Raw genomic sequence first — 23,611 nt, forward strand, 5'->3', positions numbered from 1 at the left:
GCCCCTTTGCCTAGACACACCCCTGCCTTGTACTGCGCTGGCAAGCCCTGCCCCTTTGCCTAGACACACCCTAAAGTACTGCACTGGCAAGCCCCGGCCCTTTGCCTAGACACACCCTGCCTTTTACTGCGCTGGCAAGCCCCGCCCCTTTGCCTAGACACACCCTGCCTTGTACTGCGCTGGCAAGCCCTGCCCCTTTGCCTAGAGACACCCTGCCTTGTACTGCGCTGGCAAGCCCCGCCCCTTTGCCTAGACACACCCTGCCTTGTACTGCGCTGGCAAGCCCCGCCCCTTTGCCTAGACACACCCTGCCTTGTACTGCGCTGGCAAGCCCCGCCCCTTTGCCTAGAGACACCCTGCCTTGTACTGCGCTGGCAAGCCCCGCCCCTTAGCCTAGAGACACCCCTGCATCTTTGCTTATATGGGTGTCATATTTACACATATAAATATTATAACTGGGGCCTAGCCCTGGGGGGTCCACGCAAACATGGAGACACGCGAAGTCAGAACAGGCGGAAAGTGGTGTCAGAATCAGGGAAATCAGCCTGAGCCCACCAATAAGATGCAGAAACATTGGGGATCAATGTGGTAGTGCCCGATTAGCCCTAATAAAACTGTTTGGGGTACTTAAGTAGGTAAAGTGGCGTAACTCCCGGAGACATTGGAGTCATTTGCTGCCGGGCGCCAGCCCTGAAGGGGGCACCTGGCTCCATTGTCATCCGGGCCGGCCACTGCTGAGGAGGAGCTGCATGGAGAAGGAGCGCCGCTGATCGGCACTCCACCTCCAGTGGCGTAACTACGGAGTATGCAGGCGGTTTGGTCGCACTCCCTGCACCCTCCATTTGCCGTGCGCCCGCTGAGTGTGTTACCAGCAGGCGCCTGCTCCTTCTCTACCCCTCCCCACCCCCGGCGGCAGCAGGAGCTCACTCCTGAGCTCCGGGTCCCGCAGTGCACTATGGGAGTGATGTCATGACGTCACTCCCATAGTTCCGAGGAGCGGGCGCCAGGGACGGACAGCAGCACTGGAGTGGGGTTTAAGGTAAGTATTTTTTTTTTCTGTATGTGTGTGTGCGCGTGGGGGGGGGCACAGTACTGGGGGCATTACAGGGGGCACAATACCTGGGGCATTATAGGGGGCACAATACTGGGGGCATTACAGGGGGCTTACTACTGGAAGCACTACAAGGGGCTTAATACTGGGGGCATTACAGGGAGCTTAATACTGGGGGCACTACAGGGGGCTTACTACTGGGGGCATTAGAGGGGGCTTACTACTGGGGGCATTACAGGGGGCTTACTGCTGGGGGCATTACAGGGGGCTAAATTCTGGGGGCACTACAGGGGGTTTACTACTGGGGGCACTACAGGGGGCTTATTACTACTGGTGGCATCATATGGGGGCATTGCAGGTGCCTTACTACTGGGGGCATCATTTGGGGGCACTACAGCGGCATTACTACTGGGTCGTCATATGGGGGCACTACAGGGGCCTTACGATTGGGAGCACTACAGGGGCCTTACTACTGGGGGAACTGCATAGGGGGACCACTACTGGGGGCACTGCATAGGGGGACCACTACTGGAGGCACTGCATAGGGGGACCACTACTGGAGGCACTGCATAGGGGGACCACTACTGGAGGCACTATATAGGGGGACCACTACTGGAGGCACTGCATAGGGGGGGACCACTACTGGAGGCACTGCATAGGGGGACCACTACTGGAGGCACTGCATAGGGGGACCACTACTGGAGGCACTACATAGGGGGACCACTACTGGAGGCACTGTATAGGGGGACCACTACTGGAGGCACTGCATAGGGGGACCACTACTGGAGGCACTGCACAGGGGGACCACTACTGGAGGCACTGCACAGGGGGACCACTACTGGGGGCATTGTATAAAAGGAACTGCATAGGGGGGCGGCGGCAGCTGGGGCTGGGGGGGATGTTAATTTGGGGGGCACCAACATTTATCTTGCCTCCGGGCACCTGGGATGAAGTTACGCCACTGAGTTGGTACAATTGCCTCTAATTAGCGTCTTTGCACAAGTGGTGAAGAATGGCATTAAGCAGTATTTTTTTAGCAAAAATAAGTAGTTCTGGCATATTTGGGGTACCTGAAAATGGGTGATAGAATATTTTAACGTGGCCAAAGTGAACTTTTAAAAGACGAGACAAAAAGCACCTGTTGCAAACACCTGCAATCCCCAAAAAACACCTTACCCATACTCGCAGACTCCCAAGAAGTGCATTTCGCTACTTTATATGCTTGTACCCCCACTTTGTAATTTTTCCCTCCAAAATGAATATACCATCATATATTAGATCATGTTTGGGTATTTAGTATATCCGATAACTGCCAATGGGATTATCAGCTTTCTACTCTATTTGCCGATTGTTCTGCATTTCTTAAATAAGCCCCCTACCAAATTCTAACTGGAATGTTTACATTCAGCGCCAATCGGTGACCTGAGCCACGCGGACAGCGCTTAGAGACCATACAGCAGCCAGGAATGTAAAACGAATCCATGATTTCCTCAGTAAATATCACCAATCTGATAACCATGAACAGATTATTAACAATATAGATATTACATTTCCTTTCAATCTTTGTCTGACGTTTTTATAGGGCACCCGTCGTTTAATCCCACTTCTTCAATTATATGTCCACTTTCATAGTGTAGAACTATCTATTCTCAGCCATCAAAGCCATTTACCAATTTAGCGCTAGACTGCTCGCAGTAGAATTGTGAAGATAAAAGGTGGACTTTCCGATGACCGGTAGATTCCCGAGGTCGCTCCTCAGCGCGGAGACAATAACAAAACGTTCTCGGTGAGTCTTTTCATCTCCTAGTTCTTACGTGTACATAGAACCTGGTGTTCAACAGGCTGCAAAATAAAATAAAAAATCTAAACTAATGGCCCGTACATTGTTGGGCCTTAAGACTGTTGCTATGGAGCCCACAACTGTCTGATTACTCCCTTGGTCATGGGCCATAACTACTTGGTCAGCAGGGGAGGTGGCTGCTATGGAATCCGGCGCTGAGGGGCCCCCGTGTAGCTGTCACCAGCGCTGCACTGGCCCCCCTCCCGCTGCCGTCCTGAGAGCTGCGTGACTAAAGTCACCCAAAAGCCAAAAAAACTAAAATAAAAATTGTTTTGGGTGTATTTATATAAGAATAAATATATAATTATTACTCGCTTAACCCCACGCAGTTCGCAGCAACCGATGCGGCCCTGGCTCACTCTTAGGAGCCTATGTATCAAAGTTTGATGAGAGATAAAATTGTGAGATATAAATCACCAGCCAATCAGCTTCTAACTTACATTTTATAGGCTGTGTTTGAAAAATGTCAGGTAGGAGCTGATTGGTTAATACTTTTTCTCTCACAATTTAATTTCTCATCACCCTTTGATACATAGGCCCCTTATTATTGGAAAGTGTCCACAGAGAGAGCTCAGGGTTTTTCCTATGGCTTGTCCTCCGAGCTGGATCTGTTTATACTAACAGTACATTTCATTAATTCTCTTTTCCTTGTATTTATGTGTTGTCCGTCACCCTCTCACGCCAAAGTTAAGACGCATGTCCTTTCATTATGCTATTGAGATCCTTCTTATTTCTCTCCAAGAGAGTCTGAAAACTTAGTAGTTGACAAATTGCTGAGTATAATTAGCTCCGTACACATAAATACCAGACAAATAATCATCACTCTTCTCTGGTGTTAAAGAACATGATTTATTAAAGATATATCTGTAATTTATTTCAACGTTTATGTACAGAAAACAAACCTGAACTCTCAGATGAAGCCAGTGACCTGTAAACTGACTCAGCACAAAAAGTGTCTCCTATAAAAAATATTATTTACAGTGAGTGTGTGAGGAGTATAAGGGTCCGCCCGAGAGACCCCGACCACAGGGACGAGAGCCCCCGGCACTACACCCCCTACTAGCCTTCAGCTCTGTGGAGTCTATGTACTAAGTCTCGCTGGAGATAAAGTGAAAAGGAGATAAAGTACCAGCCAATCAGCTCCTAACTGCCATCAGACAGGCTGTGATTGAAAAATGTCAGTTAGGAGCTGGTCGGCTTGTACTTTATCTCTGTCCACTTTATCTCCATCCAAGGCTTAGTAAATAGACCCCTTATTAATCTACCACATTAATCTTAACATTAATCTTGTTAATCTACCACACTGCTCCTCCATGTACAGCTATATGCTCAGAACGGAAACAAAATGGCAGCCTCCGGTGACTGTGAAGGGGAGGAGAGACAAGCTTTGGTTAAACAGATTTCCTTGTAGTGGAGATTTAATAATGGACACATATTCCACCTGGGATCTGGACGTGTGGTTCTCATAACTCGATTCTGAATATAGATTTATGTCTGAGCTCATCGCTCAAATGAAATAGATTAATAAGCATACTTATATTTTTATATATATATATTAATATCTATATACAATACATTCATATATATATACAGGGAATGATATTCTGTGCAACAATCAAAATTGGTGTGATAGTCTTAGTACAAGCCATGTGGAAGAGCAGAGAGACATCGCTATGAGGTGGCATTTTCGCATCTTCGGTGAAATTACCCTGTTTTCCTCTACGCATCATTATTACCAACCAGATAAGGACCGGTCACAAAAAAACGCAACTACAAACACAGCAAAGATAACATTCCTAGGTGTCAGCACATGTATCCTTTCAGTCGTGACATCGCTGAGGCATGAGCCACAAGGTACGTCATGCCTCGCTGGTGTAAACTCTTTTCTCACAATGGTTAGTTTTTTTATTGAGTTGACAGCTTACTAGCGTATTAATATTAGGACACATTCTTGTAAATATCGGCTCTGCCCCCAATATAGAGGCCTCGGCTGTGTGCGTGAGCGAAAGGTTCTACCATGACGTCATTATCGGAGGCTTTTCTTGTGCAGAATGATCATTTTTCGATGGTGTAAGCAGTTGGACAGACATATTTGTGAGGCCCTTATACTTTCTTTGTGTTTACCAATGTGCTCCATTGATTCACGAACCAGGTGACAATACTTAAAGTCAGGATATATACGTGACCGCGGAGTGCAGGATACAAGACTCAGCTTACTGAAGAGACTTTGGCCAAGGCCGTGTGGAACACACAGATATTTGTCACAGAATGGAGGAACCCCTCTATGGGCGGTATTCAATTAGGCTGTGAAAAGTCGAAATCGGCGATAATTTATCGCCGATGACATCATTTTCGCCTATTTCAATTATCCCGTATTCAATTTCAAAGACTTTTTGCAGGTTCGAAAAGTCTTTGAAAAAAAACGGGGATAACTTTTCACCATGTTTTACATGGCGAAAAAAGTGCAGAATTGGGGTTATGGGGTGCAGGCTTAAACAAAATAGCCTGCACCCCTGGGAATGTCATTTAAAAATAAAAAGTATTTTTTTTTAAAAAAATAGGGACAACCCAAAAAAATAAATAAAAAATTTGGGTAAAAAAAAAATAAAAAGGGAAAAACAGTGTTTTAAAATAGGGAAATAGGTTCAGGGCTTTTCTGAAAGTATGCGGCAGGTGTTTTCCAGAATAGGTTATTAGCGGCAGGTGCATTTTTGCAGCATTTAAAAAAAAATACTTTAGGGACTTAAAAATATGCTAGTACCCATTTTCAAGTACCCCAAATTTGATGGGACCAATTAAAAAAACAGAAAAAAAAACCCCCTAAGTGCTCTTCTGCATCACTTCTTCAATGTTGGGAAAAAAACACCTGCCGCGGCTATTTAAAAACCCGACTTTCTTCTGCAGGCAAAAACGGGGGTACCCATAGTGATCCCCCATGTCTGGACATCTTTAGGGGGGTCCTACAATTATTTCCCGATAATTCACAATTTTTTGTAGATCCCAATTCGCCGGGTCCCATTTTCGCTCATTTTAAATTGAATACGGGGATAAAGCAATACTTTATCCCCAGAAAAGCTCCTAATTGAATACGGGCCTATGTTGTCTTACCATGGAATGGGGAACAAGTCAGTGGTGGTAGAGCTATATTTAGTGCAGGGGTGCAGTAGCTACAGGGGGTTCACAGGAGAGGGGGGGTCAGCAATGAATCAACACCCCTCCCCCTCTGAGGAATTCTGCACCCCTGCACCACAGACCCTTGGTTAGTACGAAAAGAGCAAAGCGGAGGCCTCTCCTGAGAAGTCCATGGACAGTGGGCGTCTTCAACACAGCGTTCCTGCAGTCAGTGTAGTGGATGAAAACGTGGGCTACGCCCCAAAATGTCAGGTGCTATTAGCCCCAACTTGCACCAGAGAGAATAGTGCAGGTAAATACAACAAATAAAAAGCGTTGGATTTAAAAAATAAAAATATATATAAAATGAATGATTAAAAGAGCGAACTCACAAAATAATTCTGACTTAGGCCCCTTGGCCACTTACATGATATATCCTGCATTTACTAGTGTGCTATTACTAATTCCAGCTGTACTGTAAATGGGCACGGGTGTATGAGGATGGAACCGATTGGTTTCATTGACCCCGTACCCACTTGCACACGCAATTGTATGGTGGCACAGAAATATCTCTTCCCAACGCCTGCGTTGGTTGCATCCACATGTCTAATGCGATCATAATTGCAATGCAGTGTTCACATTGCGCCACTGTATATCCAGCCTTAACCCTAGAACCATAAGATATACTCTACATACATTTGTGACAGAGCAGCGGGTATCATTTCAAAGAAACGTATATGTTATGTACTGTAGCAGCTTTTTGCTGAACGTTTTCTGCTAATGTCCACCTCCCCCCATAGCCTCCCCACCCCAAACATTTGTACACTTTTGTGCTGTGCTGGCGACCCCTTACTGTCCCTGTCACACTTTGTGTGTTACCGCACATGCATGCATCCATTATGTTGTATTAAAGATCTCCATACATGGGTTGCATCCACGTTAAACACAGCCCGCCAGTCCTATTGTGTGACAGAGTGATAAATGAGACATCGCCCATCTACCTCAGTAACAATTATATCCTTCATTAATTTACCATTCTCTAGACTGTTCCTTACTAGCGCCCCTTTATATTGCAATGGGTGTAAGGTAACCTGGACATGTAGTGTATTCTAATTAGTGTATGTGCAAAGATTCTAAACAAAAAGGTTCTATTTTATACCATTTGCCTATTTAATAGTAATTTGCATCCCATAATACCATAGCAACTTATTACATTCATAGCCGCACATACCCACGAAAATAAAGGTGCATTTCCATGTAAAAAATGTCCCCCCCCCCCCATAAATCATTTAGAATACCTGTAAAAAAATTAATATAGAGTTTTGACTGAAACTACTATTTATGATGAATTATTTGCTAAGTGTCACGCGATTACAAGTCACATGACAAATTATGTAAGGAGCAGAGAGGCTTTGGTATATTCACAGCATGAAACACTGGCCCTGATTCAGAGCCGGACGCTCTGACAGAGCGCTCGCTCTGAATCAGGGCCATCCTTGAGAATTTTTAGAGCGGCCTCCTGGCCGCTCGCATAGCTGTGGGTGACCACCCACAGATATGGCGAGCGGCCAGGAAGATGGTCGCGATGGTCAAGACCATCGCGACCATCGGGCTTGCGACAAGGCCCTTGTGGTAGGGTCTCGTTGCCGCAAGCCCTGGAGTGCTTTCGGCTCTATCAGAGCTGAGAGCACTCCCACTGACATCACTTGTGATGTCAGTGGGGCCGGCCCTAGATGGTAGGCGTTTTGGTGGGCCCCCGGCATGCCCACCAAAGGGGGCGTGCTGTCACTCAAAATCGACAGCACGCCCCCTTTGTAGCGAGACCCGGAGCAACGGCTTGCCCGTCGCTATCCGGGTCTCGCGCTAGCGCACGACGGAGCCGCCTCCGTCGTGCGCATGCGCACTGGGCCAACATCGACCAGTTTGCGAGCGCTCAGTGCTCGCGAGCGGGTCTGAATCAGGCCCACTGTCTGCTGCTTACACCCTCCTTCTTTGCCATCACGTGACCACCAAGGAGCTTCCCGACTGACTGGCTCAGCAGCTACACTCTTCTGCTGGGTTTTTACAAATGTACCAAACAGATTGATGTAATAGCCTGCAGTCAACAGGCTATTACATATAGGACCTCATTCAGAGTCGGTCGTTGCGGCCGCACGGTCGTAAGGTAAAAGGGGCCGGATATGCAAATGAAGCGCTCGCAAGTTGCGTCGTTAAGATGGGATCGTTAGCTGGACGAGCGAGGGGAGGATGCGGCCGTAAGACTAAAAATATGCCCCCTTCTCGTTCCCATTACATGTCATCTCCGGGCATATAAGGATTAATCGAGACCATCGGGAACCATCAGAGCTGGTCGTAGACCTTAAGGTTGACCATACCCTCTCTTAAGCACTACGATCAAGTCAGTGTAAAAACCTCCCATGTTACATGTGCCATGACACTACTTAGTTAATTATGCACTCCCATAAAACGCCGTTTGCATAGTCAGGCACGCCTGCGTTCGGATCTCCACTCCCCCGTTCACAAGCACCTTCCCCTGTTACCACCCACAAATGCCTCATCCTGTCACTCAAACTAACCACCTGGCTGTGTTCAAGGAGAGATCAATTTCTGATCGTAATAGCTAGTTTGCGCACGCGCATTGCGAATTTTACTAGTACGCAGTTTAGCGAACATCGGTGGCGTACGACCGTGTGGCCGCAACGACCGACTCTGAATGAGGTCCATACTCCCTATTCTATTTATAATGCTGTGAAATGACTAGATCACTGGAAATTATTCTAAGATCAGCTAGTAACAATAACTCTTCATTTAGCATATATTACTTTATTTCCTGTAAAATGTCACTATGGTTTTGAATGAGTAGTTTATATATATTATATCGTACATCCACCACCCAATGATATTATGTTGTTTTTACTAGCCTCATCAGTTTCACAGAATTACTTTTCACTGTCCCATAACTATCCAAAGATAGGCACAGTAATCACTTTACATGGCAACTTCAAACCTAAGGGCCGTATTCAAATAGCCGCGATAAGTCCGAATCCACGGAAAAGTATCGCGAGTGACGTCAATTCGCCAGGCGGAAACTTTTCGCCCTATTCAATTGCAAAGACTTTTCGCGTAAGCAGAAAGTCAATGCGATGTAATAGGCGGACAAGTTTCGCCTATGAATAGCAGGCGTAAAAAAGTGCACAATTGCGGTTTTGGGGTGCAAAGGTGGGAAAACCACCCTACACCCCTGGAACAGGTCCCCAAAAATAAACCGCGTTAAAAAAAAACCCTAAAAAAATGAGGAACACCCCAAAACTAGGCATTGAAAAGGGGGCAAAAAAAACAAAGTTGTGGTACAAACTTAAACACTAGCAAAATAAACTTTTGGGGTGTCTGCAAGTATGGGGGAGGTGTTTTTTTTATTGCAGATGCTTGCTGAAGGTGCGTTTTTAAAAAAAAATTGAAACTTCACTTTTGCAATTTTTAACCATGCTTGCACCCATTTTCATGTACCCCAAATTTGTTGGGACCAGTTATTTTCACCCCCCAAAAAATGCTAAATGCTATTCTTCACCACTTGTGCAAAGACGCTAATTAGCAGCTATTGAAAGCATTTAAGTGCCCCAAATACCTTCAGCAGGGCTATTCGGGGGTATCCATAGTGTTCCTCAATGTCACTGCATCTTTTGGGGGGTGTCAGGCTGATTTCCCCAAATCTGACAGCACTTTTCACCTGTTTTCGTTTCGCCGGGTCCTGTTTACACCTCCTTTGGAATTGAATAGGGCGAAAAACGGGGGCGCACGAAAAGTGAATTTGCCAAAAACACGCGATTTAGGCAAAAAGTACAAAGTAAAGAAATTATTGCGGATAATTTAATACTGTCCTAAAACTTAAGATTGTTATTTTCACAGCGAGACCTATATTTCCCTTAAACATATTATTTTATCTACAGCACTGAGAGTTGTGACGAGCTCGGACTGCGCTACGGTATACGTCCTAGCTAAATGCTAACCAGGAATGAAGGGTATACGAAGGCCCCTCTACTCTCATTACAAACTGTCTTGTGAAAGTCATACAGCGGTCTCGCCCTTCATCCATCTCCGTAGAGTATAATTTGTTCCTCCTAATCTTTCCTTCTGTCACTCAGGGCAGGATTCTGTGATAGGCACGGCAGCCTCGTACTGTACCTAGAGGCGGCAGAGGATGAAACGAAGGTTCATTCCCTGCTCAGCGCGCACGCCAATCTCATTTTCTTTCATCACCGCAGGAAAAAAGGAACCGAGGAAATGTGAAGAGAAACCAAAAGATACAACTTTAACCGAGGTGAGGATGAATTGTGCATAAGCATAACAGTGGGCCTCATTCAACAAGGATCGCTACTGTGATTACGCACGCAATCGGACTCAAATTAGATCGGGACTGCGAATGCAGTGACTACGCAGACCCATCGCAGAGTGATTGGCAGGAAGTACCGTTTGGGGGTGGTGACGGGGTTGGTTGGCAAAATGTGGGCGTGCCAGTGCGTTTGAACGCCGTTTGCATGGGTGGGCATAATTTAGCCACTGCGATGCCATACACAGCTTGGGCTTTCACTGCGTGCGATGAGGTTAGCAATTCCTGAGTAAGATCAGAGCTTGTGCAAGTGTGCGTGAGGCTGCGATGGTACTCACTGTTACCGATGTTTTTGCAGTCTTGCTAAGTATTACGGATGTGTGTGAGGTAAAGGGGGCGTCCTTATGTTAGGCTACGTATGGCATTGCGATTGCAATCATTAGCATATCTTCGCAAGTGAGACTGCGTGCGCAATCGCTGTTGCGATCGCATTAGCAATCCTTGCTGAATCATTCCCAGTAGTCTCTGTTCTCTTAATCACCTAGCAAAGTTACAAACAAATCATGCTGCAAAGAAGGTGTGGCTGATGGGTGGGGTGGAGCTTAGGCTGTCAGGCCCATTTATTATAATTATTATAATATATTTATTTATTATATTTATTATCATTTATTATAATACAACCCTGCTATTATCAGCGAACCAATCTCATCTTCCACCAGCGCAAAGCCATGATGCCAAAATGCCTTGACCCTGAAACAGTAGCATGTAACACCCCAATATAAACCTCAGTCACACTTCTATAATAGGCAGCCACAATAGTATAGGGCTGGGAGGTTTTCATTTTTATCAGTTAAAATATGAAGGCTGGGAAGCTGACAGGCGGCACCGTTATCTGTGCTATATAAGCAGGACCGTCGAGAGCTGTGACGCGCCAAACCTGGGAGGCGTGGCCACTCCCACTCCCCAATAAAACTTTACAAACTTTTAAGCGTTCAGCACAAGGGGGGGAGGGCGGCTCCAGAGGAGGGGTCAGTAAGATCTCCCCCACCACTACTATTCTCTACCCACTACCGCTGGCCAGGCCTGTATAACAGGGCAGCTGTAGCGGCACATTGGGCAGTGAGAGGAGACTGCTGCAGTAACTAATACCCGTTACCGCACCTATTTGGTGCCCCTGTATATAGCCGATGCACAGGACGTAACTAGGTAGCATTATTATACTTATGTAGCTTGCTGGTGGCAGTGAGATATGTGGGTGATGTTTTACAGACATGATTATTTAGTAAGTACGGGTGAATCTCTACAGTGACCTATGATACAGGTAAGCGGGCAGCACCTGTGATGTGCTTAGGTCCATCTGCAACACACTGAAAAACCTCACATAGCCCAAGCAAGTCTCTAAGGGGGAGATGTATCAGGAGTGGAGAAGTCGTTTCCCATAGCAACCAATCAGCCTCTGGCTGGCATTTATCAAGTACATTCCATAAAATTCTAGCTAGGGGCTGCTTGGTTGCTATAGGAAACATCTCCACTCTTCAGAAGGCTTGATACATCTCACCCTTAGCCCGCAAAGTTCTGCTTCATTGTGGAAAATCAAGTCCATTTCCAAGCCGGCTGTCCACTTATTCAATTAATCTGTAGCAATCTGTCGGCCATTTGAAGTGTACCTGCTGGTCACACACAAAATGGCTGCCTCCACTGTGTGTATGTGACAGCTACACTTTGAGGTGCAATCAGTTACTTTCCTTCTGTCGGAGACGGCGTCTTGACGCCAGGAAGGAAACCATCAGATTTACTGTTTTCAGCTGCAAGACAGGATCCGCTACATAGCTCAGAGCCCACGGGGCTTCTCCACTGACCCATGGTGTCCACACAGGCCACACAATGACCCCATCCTGCATGGCGGGAGCCTTGGGCCTCCTGGCCGGAGCTCCTCACGCCGTAGACGGCTGTGTGATGCTTTTCTGGCTGGAGCTCTTCCGGCTGAGGACGAAAGTTGAGGAGTTGCTCTTTCTGCTGGCGCTGAGGTCGCTTCCCTGCTGCCTAGACTTCAGGTAACGGGCGGAGCAGCAGAGGAGGCGCTGCAGGAGGTCGTGGAAGAGGTGGCCGGTGAACAGCATGTAGATCCAAGGGTTGCAGCAGCTGTTCAGACTTCCCAGGAGCATGGCGATGATGAACAGCGACGCTGAGGAAACAAAGAGAGGCAATTATGAAGTATCTTCCTTCAACACCTCCGGGACAGTCATAAAGGACAACTAGGGCGCAGAGCGAGGAGGAGATTTATCAAACCTTTACAGAGGACAAGTAGCAACCAATCAGGTTCCTGCTATCATTTTTCCAGTAATTCTATAAAATGGTAGCTGAAATCTGATTGGTTTCTACGGGCAACAGCTGCTTATTGTGTCGTTGCTCTGCCCCTCCCAAATAAAAGAAGTTCACAATATATAATGCAGGGTCTACTCGACTATTATTCGGCACTAGAGACAGAGGGCCTGATTCAGAGCCGGACGCTATTTGCGCTCGCTCGTTCAGAAAAAGGGGCCGGCTATTTAAATTGAGCGCTCGCTCTTTGCAGTCTGTTGACGCCTCTATGTCTGAGCGAGCGAACGAAACATGCGCTCGCTATTTTGTAAAGACGCCCCCTGGCCGCTCGCATCCCACGTCATCTCCGCTATTTATTAGATTAATCGAGTACATCGAAAGGCGTCTGAACTGCTCGCAGTGCTTGTTGTTGGATTTTCCTACCGCAATCATGCGAACAGTTCAGGCTAAGAAACAACCAAGTGACGTGGTCGATGACGCTGCTTTGTTAATTATGCACACCCTTAAAACGCCCGTTTTGACCGTTAGGCACGCCTGCGTTCGAATCTCCACTCCCCGTTTTCAAGCACCTTCCTCTGTTACCACCCACAAACGCCTCATCCTGTCACTCAAATTAGCAGGCACTCGCAATTTTGCGAACACACAATTTCCGACCGCACTGACTGGTTGGCGCATGCGCATTACGACCCATACACGTGCGCAGATGTGCGAACATCGCTCAGAGCGAACGAGAGGCGGCTTACGAGCAACTCTGAATCAGGCCCAGATTCTGGAACCACACTGAGAACCCCCGATCCACAGGTTCCTCAACTGGCTCATGTATTGAATATGTGAGACCATTAGGACATCAGAAGGCAGCTAGCAACAACAGACTTATTGGGGGAGATGTATCAAACCTTGGAGAGAGATAAAGTGGATGGAGAAAAAATACCAACCAAGCAGCTCCTCACTGTCATTTTACAGGCTGTGTTTGAAAAATGACAGTTAGGAGCTGATTGGTTGGTACTTTATCTCTCTCCAGGGCTTAGTACATCTACCCCATAATATAAACAATATAGGATATTCTTTTGCACATCTCACAGTTATATCATATTTGGCAGGACAGCCCTGATCACCATGGCAAAAGGGACAGGGCCCATCATGTTATACCTGCATTTGGGTGGATCAAGCCATGGTGTTGTCCAGGGATTGGCCTAAAATTCCCTAATCGTGAATGTCGGAATAAATGTGTTTTCCCTTCTCTGAAGCTTTGAGAGCAGAGGGCCTGATTCAGACCCGCTCGCAAGAACTATGCGCTCGCGAGCGCGTCGTTGTTTGGCCACTGCACATGCGCACGCCGGAGCCGGCTCCGACTTGCGCATGTGCTAGACCCGGCTAGCAAAGGGCGCTCCGTCGCTGCGGGTCTCGCACCAAAGCGGGGCAGCTGTCGATTTTGATTGACAGCTTGCCCCATTTTGGAGGCGGGCAGGGGGGGTGGCTGGCCAAACGGAGGGGTCCCGAAGAAACGCCTGCCATTTGGGGGCGGCCCCACTGACATCACGAGTGATGTCAGTGGGTGAGCTTCCGGCTCTAATAGAGCTGAAAGCTCACTGGGGCTTGCGGGAACGAGACCCTACCACAAAGGTCTCGTCGCAAGCCCCGATAGTCGCGATGGTCGAGACCATCACCTGGCTGCTCGCAATAGCTGTGGGTGGTCACCCACAGCTATGCGAGCGGCCAGGAGGCCGCACAAAAACGATAAAAAAACGCCCTGATTCAGAGCGAGCACTCTTTCTGAATCAGGACCAGAGTGCATTATGGGAAGGGGATGGAGAAGGGGGAATGGTGACTGCTGTCATTTTATTCTTCCATAGTTTTTTTTTTTTAAATGTCATAAATAAAGAAATAAACAGTATCTGCACCAGGTGCTCTGTCTGTCCTATAACCCTGTTTAGGTATCACTGCGCCTCGTCCTGTGTTACCTGTAACAGTGCACATAGGTTATTGTTACACGGCCTATTTTATGGCAGATGTTCCTCGTGTGTAATTACAGAAGACACATATTTAAAGAATCAACATTCTCATTGTTTTCCCCAGCAGTGGTTCTCAGTCATTGTCCTCCTGGGGACTCCCAGGCAGCCCCTTTGCCTTATTTATACACCAAGACATCACAACTGGGCGGGCATTTAAATTTGCCCGCCCAGTTGTGATGTCAGTGTCGGCGGTTCCTGCAGCCAATGTACGGGGGCCGTCGGTGGGTCGCCCCGTACACACAGCCAGATGTACCCATATATCTACAAGATATATCAGCATCGGTTGTGATGCAGGTCCGGTCTGATCTGTCTGTGAACGTCGTGCACAGACACATGGGGTGTACACACCCGCCGATCTGCTACCGATATAGCGTTGGTCGATCGAACAATATACCTTTTTTATTCATTTATCAGGGTCCTCCTGTGATTGATGGGAGCAGGGATCCCTAGGATGCTGCTTTCCCTATGTGTCTGAATATCACCTGGATGTCCCTTTCCGCCATTACAGCGAGTACCCATGTGGTAGTAGGGGGGTACTAATACCCCAGGCTGAGAAACACAGGTATTCAATACTTTTTCCTATAGTACTCTATCATTTAATGGCCCCGTAGTATCAGTTTTATTTTTCTTTCTGTTAATTTGTTTCAAAAACATTTTGGGATTATCCTTATTATCTTTTCCAACTTCAGTCCCATAACAAATGTTACATATTTTGCTGCAGTCCTCGAATTTCCGAAACAAATATTCAGTCCCTTCAGTTTTAATAAATGTTCATTTTTTTCCTCTTATCATCTCCGATCCTTTCTTATTGACACAGAGGGCGACTTAAACTCCCGGAAATGTGGTGACTGTACGGTAAGGAATCGCCACGTTATTTATGAAGTTTTTTTTATTTTTTTAAGAATTTCCCATTTGTTTTGTGTTTCGGCATAAAGATATAATTTCCCAGTCTACAGGCTCCAGCGCTCCTCCGAGCTGATTGCATTTTCCTCTTCTAAAATTCATCGTCTCTGTAGCTCCTGTACAAAATGTTTTATTAAAAGTCAAATGCTGCCGTGTTGTGATCAGTATTCCCTGTAGACCCCGCTCACCTGTACATGAGGTATGATGTAATTCCTAAATTGTCTTCCCTTCCCAGAACCCCTTGCGTCATGTTTTTATGGCGAGGATCACGTTTCTTTTTGCTGAACTGTAATTTGTAATAAATGGATTTCAGCGCACTTGTTTATGTTAGTGGCTAAAGGCCCCCATACATCAGCAATCTGAAAACCACAATTGAACAATTTGAAGATTTATTGCCCGATCTTAGGATTTCCAGATCGAGCAATCTGCGCCCATACATTACAGATCTGTTTCAGTGATTTGCAGATTGATTGCAGCAAACATAGATCTGGCAATCTTGAAAGGCTCCATCATTTTGCTAGAAACAGTCTGCAAATCTGCTGATCATGTCCATACACTAGCAATCCACAGCCCCAATCGATCTGTGAAATTCAACATGTTGGACAATCTGATTAAACAATTCCAATCACTTTTTGGTTGCAATCTGCGATCTGTGAAGCCCCATACATTGCAGATTTTTATACACAATCGATTGCAAATTGCACGATTGCTGCAATCCATCTCTGATGTATGGGGGCCTTAAGGAACACTGCAAATATGACAATTTAGTTCCTGTATTAGCCTGTAGATGGCAGTGTAATACCGCAAGATTACTGAACATTTATACAGTTATTTAGCACAACTGAAATACCTGTGGGCAATTTGGCTGGAAATGTGGAAAAGTTGTACCTCGTGCCTCTGTAATGTCACTAGTCCCTAGTAAATGTATACATTGCATTCTATAGGCTGAGGTCAGGACACCAAATGGACGCCCCCGACAATCGGTTTCCGTTCATGTTATTGCTGGCAACATGAGATTTTCATTCAAGTGGTATTTATCATCCTTTCTCATACAGTATACTTGGGATCTCAAACAATGCTCATAGGATATCATACAGCCTTACTAGGCTGTTTTCCCCAAAAAACTGAAGACATAGGCTTTCTGAATCTGCCCAGTTTTTGGCTAGAATTTTTTTTGCCCGTCAGAATTTGGTGCTCCCAACCCGCACCACAGCCACAACAGAACAGGCTGAGCCAATCATTGGCAAACATTGCTGACCAGGACTCACTGGCAGTTGGTGTGGTTCCCCTATTTGAATTTTGGACTGCGCTGAAGCCCCACCCCTGGAACCGCCACTGAGACTGGCCATTAGCCTTTCATCTTTTTATCATAGACAGCAAATTCCGCAAATGCGAATTTGCAAATAAGAGTGCGACAATGTGAATCTGAAACAAAGACTGCACTGGTGGAACGTTGCCTGTGGGGCATACGCCAAGCAACAGCCCGTGAGTGGATGCGAGTCATATAATCGCCCCATATATCCTGCCCTGGGACATCCGGCTGCAAGCCCCCCGGCTGCTTTTCATATGTGACCACAAACACTCAATCATTCGGTGGTGCCGTCGGACAAGTGTCCCCCCCACATTACATTAATGATGTAAATACACAGAAAGCAAAAAAAGTAAATATCTACTTAATGAAAAGCAAACCCTAAATAGCTGTGATACAATGTGTGAACAAGCAGTACCCATTTCTAACCAGAAGAGGGAGCTGCACCCTGTCCAGAACAGACATCCCCTTAGGATAGGACAACACACATACTAACTGTCCAATCATATAAAGATCTAGCAGCTTCCGAGGTTCCCAGACCCGTAACAATACCAGGGGTGATAAGCAGAACAATAACTGGAGATGACTGGAAGTGAATGGGAGCAGATAATAAATGAGCGATAAGATATAGAAGGCTCGGCGCCAGCATGGTTGGCACACTGGTATCTCTAAATAGAAACTGTGCCTCGTTTGTCTATAGACAGGGGACAACCAGTATCTGCAGGGAAACCATACACCATGCAAGGCAGGGAGCGTCACTTCCAGGCACCTAAGATATTCAGCAAAGGCGATAGGAAACCCAATACACTTCAGGGGCCACATTTGACCACCAAAAGGGGCCACACATTGCTCATAATCTCAGTAATAAAATAAATCAATACATTTAATCAAAGAGACGCCTATCTGTAGTAACATAACAGCAGCATTGTACACAAGTGTTACAAGATATAACAAACAAAACTGGCAATATAACAGGACCGAGCTGGGGGCCGCAGGTGGCCCTAAGGGCTGCCTGTTCCCCATCACTGATCGGATGGAGGTGGACCCCCTGGATGGACACTGGTCACCAGTGAAAGAATAAACAAATGTATGCACTAATACTGGTTTCTAATCATAAGATGCTCTATGAAATTTTTGCAAAGTATCTGCTAAAGAATACGTTAAACGCTGCAGGGCCAATACAATTAGCTGCAATGTGCCGTACATCGTGGGACCCCTACATTGCTGATTTTGGCTCACACTCATAGGGCAGTATTCAATTTGGCTGCGAAAAGTCGGATAAATTATCGCCGATAACGTCATTTTCGCATGTTTCAATTATCCCCGTATTCAATTACAAAGACTTTTCGCCGGCTGTGAAAAGTCTTTGTAAGAAAACGGGGATAACTTTTCACTATGTTTTACATGGCGAAAAAAAGTGCAGAATTGGGGTTTAGGGGTGCAGGCTTAAAAAAATAGCCTGCACCCCTGGGAATGTCCCCTAAAAAAGATCTGTGTCACAAAAAGTTTTTTTTTTTTTTTTCGGGACACCCCCAAAAATGAAGTTTAATTTTGGGGTGAAAAAAAAAACGGGGGACAAACTTCTAAAGTGCCGAAATTAATTCCAGAGCGGTTCCCAAGTATGCGGCAGGTGTTTTACAGAATGCGGGTAGTAGCGGCAGGTGCATTTTTGGAGAATTTTGAAAAATAAGTTTAGGGACTTAAAAATATGCTTGCACCCATTTTGTACCCCACATTTGATGGAAATAGTTTAAAAAAAAATAAATCTAAGTGCTATTCTTCACCCCTTCTTCAATGCCGCATTTATGCACCTGCCACGGCTATTACAAACCCCGACTTCCTTCAGCAGGCAAAAATCGGGGTACCCATAGTGATCCCCCATATCTACACATCTTTAGGGGGGGTCCCAGGAACAATTCCTGAAAATTCCCGATTTTTTGCGATACTTGCCTTTCCGCCGGCTCCCGTTTTCGCTGATTCCTAATTGAATACGGGGGTAAAGCGGGCACGCACCCGATACTTTATCCCCGTCAAACCTCCGATGTGTAGCGAAAAGTCCACCATGGACTTTTCGCTCCAAATTGAATACCCCCCATAGAGTTGCTCAGGAAAATCAGCGATGTAGTGACAACCGTAACCGGCAAATATGCGAGCAGCCGAGCATTGCGGCATTGCTCTGCGGTACATCGGGCCTAACTGAACTGAGGTGGATGTTGGATCAGCCCAGGGCCTTTCAGGAAACAAATCTGACTAAATCATACTTTCCTGAATGTCAGTGGGTCCCGCGCACGTCCCCAGCAAATCATGTGGTACTGGGAATTTATGGTTTGATCTCAGAATCGCGGCCCTGGCTGCAAAGTGACGCATAATGCGGCACTGTACAGTGGGGGCAGGGCCAGGCCTCACCCTTCCGGATTTCAGGGCGGGCCATGAAAAAGTCGCCTAGTGTTGTCAAAATCAAGGTGAATGGCGCTAATAGCAAACACAGAATATGGCTGACACTGGGCCTGATGGATCGCAATATAGCGTATATAACGCCGCGGCAGCACTACATAAGGACGCCCACTTTACTTTACACGCACATCCGTAATGGTTAGCAAGACTGCGAAAACATCTGTACAATCGAGTACCATCGGACCAGGTCAGACCTCACTCAGGAATTGCTTACTTCAGCGCACGCTATGAGGCCTCAGACTGCGTCTGGTATCGCTGTGAATAATTTATGCACACCATGCGAACGCACTGGCATGTCTGCGCTCGCCCGACCACCCCTCCCCCGTCACCACCCACAAACGGCACTTCCTGTCCATCACCCTGGTTTGCGAACGCGCACTGCGATGCATATGCATGCGCAGAACGCAACAATCAGCCGATTGCGTGCGTATAAGCAAACTGCGATCCTTGCTGAATCAGGCCCACTGTCCATAGCAGAGTATTCTCACGTGGCCCTAAGTCTAAGTGGGCCCCTGTGTCATGTTAGAGAGGTGAATACCAGGTAAATTGATTACACTCTTGTGATCAAAAATCAATAAAGCCAATAATGTAAATGATCATTTATTTATGGTATTAAATAAGATATACTGGGGGAGATGTATCAAACTCTTGAGGGGAGAATGTATCAAATCTTGGGGAGAGATAAAGTGAAGGTTACCCATAGCAACCAATCGGCTTTTGTCATTTCAAAGACTGTGCTAGATAAATGACAGAAGCTGATTGGTTGCCTGGGTAACCTTCACTTTATCTCTCTCCGCGGTTTGATACATCTCCCCCTGTTTGTTGTGCTTCTCAGTGGGAGCTGTTATCGGTAGTCTCCTGTGGGAGCTGAGTACCCCGCACTGACTCACCACAGAGGCATTATTTGGCATAGAGCGGGAACACCTGCGTGGCCTGGTGTAATTCGGCCCGATCCAGTGCCAGCCTGGTTCCGGGCTCCTGGAGACGAGGAATGTTATTGCGATTTGTATACACTCCCTGCACTATCTGAGCTGGCTGCAGGTTTGGCGCTGGAGGGGTTACTGTCTGCCGCATGCAATAACTTCTCCTGAGACATCTGCTGGGTACTAGAGTAGGAACATGAAGCCGCCGAGAAGTTAAAAGAGCTGCTTTGGGCTGCAGGGACATCTCATCAATGTATATTTAGAAGTTGGGGCTGTGCAGGCACTCACCTCTATTCCCCGGGGCCCCCCTGCAGCCATACCTCCCCTCCCCCTGACTCCATGATGCATGCAGGCGACGTACGATGACTGCAGAGTGGGAGTCTGCGCACGGTCCCCGGTGTTTCCAGGGGTTATATAGGATACACAGTGTGCACAAACATTTCACATGCAGACACTGATTTGCTCATCTCCCTGTGACATTTCCTGCTGTGTGACTCTGACATTGAGTGATTAACGACCGAATAGCTAATCCCACCTCTGCAGGCCAGGTAATCCGTCATTCGGGTGACTCAGAAATGAGGGAGTCATGGAACATTAGTCAATCTCTCCTACCCCTGAACTACAGTTGACTTGGCCGAAGCCAAATATATAAAGTCCCCTTGTTTCTGTTACAGAGACGGGCTTACGGTCCTAAACTTTGATCTAAGGCCCAGTTAGCGCCGAGAACCCCTACATTGCCATACCATATTGTTGAAAGAAGATTGCACTACTGTGTACTTCAGTCTTTCTGTTCTCCAGGGAGGCTTCATGCCCTGTCCGTGATGAGTACTGAGCATGTGCAGTGGCCATCTTGTCTTTACTGTATAGAGTGACATGGTGGGAGATAGATGTCTCCTACTTAGTGCCTATGAAAGACCCGGTTAAACCTGGTTAAAATCTGTATTTGACGCTGTTCCAGTATCCTGCACCACTGCTCGTTTGCAGCATACACTCACCGGCTAGTGAGCTGTATAGAACCCTGCTCAGCTCAAGCTTCACTCAATTACCAGTGTGCATGTAACAGTGAGTACAGCTGTACTCGCTATATATCAACAAACCAACCACTGGTTTAGTAACTGGGCTGTTCATAGCGTGAGTCATCCGCTGGTGTGTGCCTATATAACTCTGCAATACCCACACCTGCACACACCTTATTTCCAACACCTGTTGTTGTTTTTTTTAACAAGGGGGATGGGCTGGATGGCCTAGAGCCTAGAACCCCCTGGGATCTTCATGAGGCTCTACCCCGGATCCTCAAATGTGACACCCACAGCTGGAATTAATAGTAGTGATCTTAATTAATGTCATTAGTTTTTTTTATTTTATTAATTTGAGCCACTGATATAAAAGATCAATTTTCTTCCAAAACTGGCACTTAAAACTTTTACTTTGAATAGTTAAGTCAGCTGGGCCCAGAGACACAGGCCAAGTACAGGTGTATCCAGAAAGGCACAGTGCACATTAAACTCTCTCAGGGGTCTATTCATTAACACATAAAATTCTCTGGAGGTAATTAGGTTTAGAACTGGCATGGAGTTCTACCTAATTACAGGAGGAATTCATCATTCCTCCTCCCCATAAGTATCTGTTCTGAAAAGCTGTCATTTTTGCGATGACAGCTTTTCGGAAAATAGATACTTTCCCTACCTGCATCCCCGTCCTCCGTCTCCGTCACCGTCTCCATCACCCACCTCCGCACCACACTGTCAGCGCTCTGCAGGGAACTGTACCCCAGTAGTGTGTCTGGCTCCCCTCCGCTGCCCGCTCCATCCACTGTTGCTGGCGGTGGCTCCTCCCCTCCCTCTTCTGCCCCCGGATCTTATATCGTCCGGAAGGTAGCAGGTCCACGATCCCCGACCCCCGCCCGGTCTACCTTGCTGCTACAAATAATACCAGCAATTTTCTAAAACGCAGCCGGCAGGGTGATGCTTTCTCTGCACCAGCTGAGGCTCCGTGCTGTGTCCCCAGTGCAGTTTGGAGCTGGGCATCGGGGAATGGAGGCTGCAGGCAGGAGCTGGGGGCAGAGGGGGCTGCTTATACTTTATGTTTTCAAATTGCTATTCTATGTTCTCCTGTCGCTACATGCTGCTGCTGCCGGGAAGAGTCTCTCGTCTGTTGCCCGGTGGCACTTGTAAGCGCTTCTTCAATCAAATGACTTTATAGTAAATAAACAGTTAATTGAAGAAGCACTTACAAGTGTCACCGGTGCACAGAGGGGAGACGTTTCCGTCCCTGCCAGCGGCAGCATGTAGCGGCGTGTATAACACACAGACCAGCCAGAGACGGAGGGAGCCGAGGAGGACCTGCTCATCATGAAAGCAGGGTAAGTATGTCACTTTCTTACACAAGCTGCTGTGTAGACGGCAGCTTGTGTACATAACTGGGAATGGCGTACAGTAACACCAACAAATTCCGAAAACACAATTTTCGGAATTTGATGAATAGCCTAATTTGTACATCCCCATACACACTTGCCGATGCCTGCAATGACGACGGGGATGGGGGAGGAGCGGGGCGATGCTGAATTCGGCAGCATGGCATTGCTAAAGATATCCCCAGATTGAGCTGCGTGTGCAGACGACTGGGGATATCATTAACGACTCGCAAGAGCACGCATCATCGGTAAGTGCATACACACTGGATGATTTGAACGATATATCGGTCAAAGATATCGTTAGCATTCATATCGTTCAAATAAATTGTCCAGTGTGTACGGGGCTATTGGCATGAGGCGTAACGTGCCTCAGTGAGGTTGCTGCCTTCTGTGCAGGGCGACAGCTTTCCCTGTCTTTGCCCCGTCCTCCAAACATGTGACGTCTTGACATCCTTATGAGGGGACAGAGCCACTCGGGCTGAGGAGTAGTTCGGCATCGGGAGCGTCCTAGGAGTGCTCGGATCGGCTCTGCTGCGACTTGCCGCTGGGACCAGGGAAAAGTTGAGCACCCAATGGACGCCCCAGGTGGGAGCTTTGTAGGGTGCAGGGTGCCATTCCAGGCCAAATACAGGTGGCCACCCGCCATCAACTGTGACACCCCTAGGCCCCTGCGCGCCTGGGCAGTGGCAGCGCTCACCCACCCCTAGTTATTGCTCTGCTCCTGTGTACAGGAACCAGGATCACAGGCAGCTATATAATGTCGTCCAGGGTACAGCAATATACCATCTAGCATCATTAGCCCGGGGTTCCAGTATGAGAGGGGGTGGGACAGAGCAGTGCTCCTCTCTATGTACCAGTCTCATCAGCCGCACAACATCCCCGGCTTCCAACTCTTCTCTAAGTGGCTCAATTTCAGGATTTAATTTCCAGACCCCGAATCTTCACC

The 23,611-nt window shown here is 47.1% G+C and overlaps 1 protein-coding gene across 1 annotated transcript in view; it reads right to left on the minus strand.

Moving 5' to 3' along the window:
* Positions 1-3,727: 3,727 nt before the first annotated feature.
* Positions 3,728-23,611, minus strand: part of OXTR (oxytocin receptor) — a 46,097-nt gene continuing 26,213 nt past the window's right edge. The window contains exon 2 of the mRNA XM_088454642.1: positions 3,728-12,514. Coding sequence (XP_088310768.1) covers positions 12,264-12,514 — 251 coding nt within the window. The 3' untranslated portion in view covers positions 3,728-12,263. The remainder of the gene's footprint in view (positions 12,515-23,611) is intronic.

The sequence above is a fragment of the Taudactylus pleione genome, unplaced genomic scaffold, assembly GCF_031769625.1.
Source record: "Taudactylus pleione unplaced genomic scaffold, aTauple2 ptg000624l, whole genome shotgun sequence".
In the NCBI taxonomy this organism is placed as follows: Eukaryota; Metazoa; Chordata; class Amphibia; order Anura; family Myobatrachidae; genus Taudactylus; species Taudactylus pleione.